Below are 6,640 nucleotides of genomic sequence, written 5' to 3' on the forward strand. Positions count from 1 at the left end.
AGGGCTGGGAGCACCTTCAGCCTGGCACCCCACACACAGCCAGGCCCTGCCCCGGGCCCGTGGCTCGGTGCCCACTGCCAGCCCAACCCACAGCCCCAGGGCTGGGGTGGCAGAGGGACTCACCACCTGGGCCCACCTGCCCAGCCCCACCTGCCCGGAGGTCCCATCCCTTCCCTGTGCCCAAATACAGCTCTGTCCCTTCAGAGCCCGGGCAGCCCATCAGGGACAGTCCCTCCTACCTGTCACAGTCCCCCTGTGGGCCCTGCCCCGGCCCTGCAGCACCTGCCCGGAGCAGGGGCGGGCAGAGGGTCCTGGTGCCAGTCCCCAAGCAGGGCCCAGCAGGAGAGCTCACACACAGCTGTCAGACAGAGGGGCTGGGGGCTGGCGTCAGCGAAGCCCCCAGAGCCACTTAGCACCAGGCTCCTAACAGCCCGGGGGGCTCACAGCCCCGGGGCTGCCCCAGGCCTGCAGGCGCTTCCTACCCAGCCTGTCGCAGCCCCACAGCACTGCCCCCAGCACCCAGGGTGCCCCTGGAAACCGGGCAAGGTTTTATTTTCACCCCCAGAGAGCACCAGCCCGGCGTGCCCCCGCCGAGCCCCCCACGTTCCCAGAGCTCATTGTCCCGGGGCGGGCAGGGGCTGCGGGGATGGAGTGAGTGGAGTCGGGAGTGGGCCAGGAGGGTCCGTCCTGGTGGCCAGGGCAGCTCAGGGCCCCGTTGAGGTCTGCTGCTCAAACCACGCCAGCACCGTCGCCCGGTTCTCCTTCACCCAGTTGATGTTGGCGCGGGTCCTCTCCAGCGCCTGCTCCAGCGCCCGCGTCCCCGAGCCAAACCCGATGTCCTGGTTCTCCGCCTTGAACTGCTCCAGCTGTGGGGCACAGACGGGGCTGGAGCAGGCAGAGGCCGGGCCCAGCAACCCCGGCAGACCCCAGCACCCCTCGACACCACCCGGGAACACCCCAATAGCCCCTGGCAACCCCTCCAGCACCACCCCAGCATCTCTCGGCCGCTCCCTGACAGGACACCAGCAGCCCCTGGGAGCACCCCAACAGCCTCTGTGAGCCCCCAGCACCACTCCAGCAGCCCCCAACACCGCCCAACATCATCCTGACAGCCCCCCAGCACTATCTCAGCAGCCTCTGGAGCACCCCAACAGCCCCCAGGAGCCCTGACAGCCCTTGGGCACCCCTGCACCTCCCCAGCAGCCTGTGACAGGGACAGAAGCCTCTCGGACCCCTGGGCACACAAGGGGCAGGAAATCCCCTCTCAAGGGCTGCTGGCAAAGGGCAGCTCTGCCAAGGCCAGCAGCCCCCTGTAGGTCCAGCCTCACCTGCTGCAGCTCAAACTCTGAGGAGAAAAGCGCTGGGTCACTGATGAAATCAGGCGGGAGAAGGAGAAGGAGCCGCCGCCGTACCTGGGAGAGCAGAAGTGTGCTGAGCCAGGGGGAGGGGACAGGGGAAGGGACAGTGCCACCCCCAAGGGGCACAGGCAGACAGGGGTGTCCCCAGCCCCCCGTGGTGCTCACTGGGTGAAGAGCGTCCTCCAGTTGCCACGGATGAAGTCCCAGACCAGGGGCTGCCCCACCACGTTGCTGGCAATGCTGTTGATGGTGGAGGTGGCATCCTGCCTCCGGATCTTTGTAGGGTCGAGGGTGTACTCCAGGTACCTGGAGGGGCACGATGAGGGCGTGAGGGGCTGGCAGGGGCAGCGCACGGGATGTGGGTGATGGGCTGGTGGGCACACAACCCCAGTGCCAGACCCCCACACGCACCGGTTGAGGATCCAGGGGTGGGGGCTGCAGGTGAGGGCTGTGCGCAGCTTGTCAGCCTCAGACACCACGGGGGCCTCCTGGAACTTCTTCCAGATGAAATCCCAGGCGTCCTCCCCGCCCGTGGCCACCATGCTGCAGTAGATGGCTGAGCGCAGGTTCGGGGGGACCCTGTTGGGGTCAGAGCCGTCAGTGCCAGGTGCCCCTGGCTGTGCCCAGCCCGACCACACACCCAGCAGGGGCGGCCGAGGACTCACGGGTTTTCAGAGGTATTCCGCCACTGGCTCAGGTAGTCAATGGCAAGCTTCTGGCAGTCAGTGACACCGTAGGAGCAGGCGGTGCTGATGGCATTGATCTCGTTGTACCTGGGGGGGAGAGGCCGTGAGGGCTGGGGTCCAGCACAGGGCACCCACCAGTGCCGGCTACAAGGCAGGGCTGTGCCCTCTCCCCAGTGCAGCTTGGGGACACCCCAGGCATCCAGCCCAGCCCCAGGGCCTCGGTACTCACTGGGCTGTCAGGCCACTGGGGGCGATTTTTCCAGCCATTGGTGATGGTCTTGTAGTGTTCAAAGAGAGGAGTCACCTGATTCTTTATGTATTTCTGTGGGCAAGAGGGAGTCAGTGCCCAGTGACAGGCTGGCAGCAGCCCCCACACCGCTGTGAGGGCAACCCTGGCCCCTCACCCCCGGCACGGAGGTGGCACCACTCACCGACATGGGCCCAAAGACCTCGCTGCGGTCAAACATCTGCTGGAAGTACTGGAGGTTGGTGAGCGCTGCCTGCCAGGGCATGTATTCCGTCTCCTGGCTCAGGAACCGTGTCGTGTCCAGAGCCAAGGTCACGTTGACATACTTGGCCCTGTCAGGGGGGAGGGCAGTGTCACCTCCCCAGCCCCACTGGCACTGCCAGGGCACCCACCCCATCCAGCCCCTCACCCCAGTGGCACCCAGACCACCTGGCAGGGCTCACCTGGCCAGGTTAAAGGCATCATCAATGATCTGGGCACGGTTGATCACGGGGAAGACCTGAGGGAGCAAAGTCAGTGTCTCAGGGCAGCCTGAGCAGGGTGGCGTGAGTGGGTCCCACAGCACAGCCCTGAGCACCCCGTGTACCGTGTGGTTAGTGCCAAGCTGGTTGATGAGCTGATTCCAGTTCTCCTGGTTGTAATTGACACGGAAGTACCCAGTGACATTGAGGGTTCAGCAGGAGCCAGTTGGGGCTGTCCACCCTGAAGCTGTTGTTGGTGGCTGGGAAGGGGACAGGAGGCTCTGCCAGAGCTGCACCCCCACTCACCAGGGAGGGCCAGGCTCAGCCCCCACCACCACTGGGAACCCTGACCAGTGCCATGGCCGTGGAGGTGGCAGCAAGACCCCCATTCCCAGCCAGGACACACCATACCTGTGACTCCGGTCAGCCAGTAGTAGCTGTTCCCCTGGCTATTTCTTGTCATCCAGGTGATGGGACGATCCAGGTGTAGCTGTGCCATGGACAGACAGGTGATGGGACTGGCCCTCATCCCCTGACCCCTCATTTCCCAGCCAGACCTGCCACACTCACTTGAAGACAGAGGGTCTGTCTACAGAAGTCGTGGGGTCCAGCAGAAAATGGTTCTGCCTGATGGTGCCGCTGAGGGTGTCAACAGTGACCACAGGGAAGCCCATCTGCAGCGTCCAGCGGTCCATGATGTTGCTGATGCTGTCAGGCAGCTCGACATTGTTCTCGTCCACCGCCTGCAGGGGTGGCAGTGCCGCTGGTCACCAGGGCCAGGGGCACAGGCAGCGTGGGGCTGGGCCAGGGCTGCAACCTTCACCCAGAACGTGGGGCTCCGTCACACCAGGCAGCCCCCCAGAGCCAGGGCTGGGGATGCTGCAGGAGCACCAGCCCCCTCCTACCTTTTGCAGATGGACCCAGAGGTCAGTGTAGACGGTGTTGTTGTAGGAGAAGGTGTGGAGGTAGGACTGTGGGAGAGCACCAGGAGAGACAGGTGAGCAAGGGCAAGCCTGGGGTGTGGGACACCCCTCGAGCACCAGAGAAGGTCTCTACCATGGGATGCCCACCCTGCACTGGGCTTGCTGCCCCCCAGAACCAGCAGCACCTCACCTGCAGCCCCTTCTTGAAGATGTCCTCACTGAGGAAGCTCGAGAGCATCCGCAGCACCGACGCTCCCTGCAGAGACAGCAGGTCAGGGAAGCCAGGGACACCCCAGAGTCCATCCCCACCCCAGGGACCCCCGCGCAGACCTTGCTGTAGGCAATGCTGTCAAAGACTTCACTGATCTGGGCTGGGGTGTTGATCTCCTCCTCGCGGAAGGAGAGTGGGTGGGAGGTGGCCAGGGCGTCGGTCGCCATCACCGCGTGCAGCTCGTTCAGCACCATCAGGTCTTTCTGCAGAGGGGGCACCAGCACCCACCTCAGCCCTGCGGGTACCACTGGCACCGGGGCGGCCCCTGGGGCGCCTGTCCCCCTGCCTGCCCCCACACCCATCCTCCCTGGCACTCACAATGTTCCAGAGGGGCTCAGCAGCGTCGGCACCCAGGTACTCCACGTAGGAGGCGAAGCCCTCGTTCAGCCACAGGTCGTTCCACCAGCGCAGCGTCACCAGATTCCCAAACCACTGCAGAGGGCACGGCACCCCCTCAGCAGCCAGCCGTCAGCCAGGGGAGCGGGCGAGGGGCGCAGCAGGTACCTGGTGTGCCAGCTCGTGGGCGATGACGGTCACCACGCGCTCCTTGTTGCCAATGGAGGAGTAGTTGCTATCGAAGAGCAGCGAGTTCTCCCGGTAGGTCACCAGCCCCCAGTTCTCCATCGCGCCCGCGTTGAAATCAGGGAGGCCAACCTGGTCTGGGGGTGCAGGGGTCCCGTCAGTGCCCCGCTGGCAGCACGCTGCACCGTCCTCCCCCCTGCAGCGGGCGCCTCAAGCCAGTGCCCCGGGCACCCTGCAGCACCCACCAGACTTGGGGAGCGGGTAGCTCGTGTTGTAATGGCCCTCAAAGAATTCGAGGATGGGGCCGGTGACATTGAGCGCGTAGTTGCCCTGGCCCTCACCGATGGCCTTGGGGCGGCCCCAGATGCGGATCTGGAAAGGAGGGATGCAGGACTGGTCAGTAGCCCAGGCTCACCACCCAGGTGGGCAGAGGGTGCAGCCCACCCCGTCCTACCAGTGTGCCGTTGGAGTCCTCTGTGTTATTCACGTTGCTGAACTGGCTGACAATGAAGGCCAGGAGGTACGTGGACATCCGGGGAGTGGTCTCAAACTCAGTGATCTTCCAGGCCTCCCCATCAATCGTCTGCTGCGTGCTGCCTGTGGGGATCAGATGATCACCCCACAGCCCTGCCAGGCCCCCAGCCCCCCGAAGGCGTCCCCCCAGCCTACTCACTTTTGGCAGGCATGTTGGAAATTGCCCCGTAGTTGGAGGGGTAGATCAGTGTCACTGCGAAGGTGGCTTTCATGGCCGGCTCGTCGAAGCAGGGGAAAGCTTTGCGTGCATCAGCCGCCTGCATCTGCGTGGTGGCCACCACGTACCTGTGAGCCAGCCCCATCATCAGTCCCGGGGGTCCCCGTGGAGGCTGCACCCCCAGTGCCCTTTCTCCCATCCCCGCTGGGGCAGCATGAGGATGCAAGGGGGGCACAGAGGCTCCTCACATCCATGCCACGGTCCTGGTGGGAGAGGAGCCCCAAAGCCAGCCCACGCCTTCCAGCGCCCTGTGCCAGCCCCGTGCCCCCCATTCCCCCTCCCACCACCACATCGGGCCAGCCCTGTGGCTCCCACCCCGCCCCCTGCCCTCCACCTACTTGTTGCCTGACTCGTCTGTGTATTCACTGCGGTAGAAGCCAGCCAGGTCATCAGCCAGCTCCCCGGTGAAGCTGCTGGACAGCCGGTACCGCTGGCCCCGCTGCAGGGGAGAGGCCAGCTGCACCACCAGGTACTGGGTGGGAGTCTCCAGCCAGGTCCTGGAGATGGCAGGGGCTGTGCCACCACCCACTGCCTGCAGCGTGGCATGGAAGGAGCCCTGCATGGTGTAGTTCAGCTTGTTGCTGTGGATGAGGATGATGTCGGTGGCTTCCTCGCACACGAAGACCACGCTGCTGTTGCCCTTGAAGATGTACATGTTGTTGGCATCGGGCGTCAGGAAGGGCTGCAGGGACACCTCGTAGGACTCTGGCTTCAGCGTGGTCGGCAGCCTCCACCGGTTCCAGACGTTGTTGGGGGCAGGGGTGGTGGTGGTGGTGATGTTGGGGTTGGCCGTGGTGCTGATGCCCCCATCTGATGCCCCCTTGTTCTTCTCCTGGGCGTACACCACCGAGAGGGCAATGATGGTGGCCACGGCCCCCACGGCCAGGACGATGGCCACGATGCCCACGGTCTTGCTGATGAAGAAGCCGGCTGCCATGGCGGGCAGCGGGAGCGGCGCTGGCAGAGACGGGCGCTGGAGCGAGCACGGCTTTTAGCCTCTCGCTCCCATGAGGTTTATTAGTCCAAGTTAATGGGTGATGGATTAAACGGCCATGGGGTTCAGGGCGGTGACAGACCCTGGGATGAGCTTTCCACCCACCCGCCCTCCAGCCTGGCAGGAGCACCAACAGCTGCTGCAGGGGCAGGGCTGGCGGTGGGGGGCTGTGGGCCTGGACCCCTGGCGTCCTTCCCCAGCACAGGCCTGGCCCTGCAAAAGGAGAGACAGAGCTGGGGGTCACAGCCAGCAGCCACATATCCCACCTGGTGTGTGCCCCCCTCAGCCAAGCCCAGGTCCAGTCCCAGCTGTCACCCCATTTACCCTGGTGTGACAGGGTCTGTGTCACCACCAGAGGGTCCAGCTGCCCCTGCCTGCGAGGGGCACAGCTCACAGGCTGCCCCACCCGGGGAAAGCGGGGGGCGTG

The 6,640-nt window shown here is 65.0% G+C and overlaps 1 protein-coding gene across 1 annotated transcript; it reads right to left on the bottom strand.

Moving 5' to 3' along the window:
* Positions 1-555: 555 nt before the first annotated feature.
* Positions 556-6,418, bottom strand: ANPEP (alanyl aminopeptidase, membrane). The gene is given in 24 exon segments (XM_083870826.1): positions 556-866; positions 1,329-1,355; positions 1,358-1,412; positions 1,524-1,664; positions 1,770-1,937; positions 2,024-2,131; positions 2,274-2,302; positions 2,304-2,366; positions 2,476-2,623; positions 2,735-2,790; positions 2,878-2,961; positions 2,963-3,012; positions 3,164-3,229; positions 3,232-3,242; positions 3,323-3,495; positions 3,658-3,723; positions 3,866-3,931; positions 4,006-4,149; positions 4,265-4,378; positions 4,451-4,605; positions 4,714-4,840; positions 4,923-5,065; positions 5,142-5,287; positions 5,558-6,418. Coding segments are annotated over 24 exon segments (2,901 nt in total). The 5' UTR covers positions 6,157-6,418; the 3' UTR covers positions 556-704.
* Between the last annotated feature and the right edge of the window lie 222 nt (positions 6,419-6,640).

Source organism: Zosterops lateralis (assembly GCF_965231275.1).
Source record: "Zosterops lateralis genome assembly, chromosome: 13".
NCBI lineage: Eukaryota > Metazoa > Chordata > Aves > Passeriformes > Zosteropidae > Zosterops > Zosterops lateralis.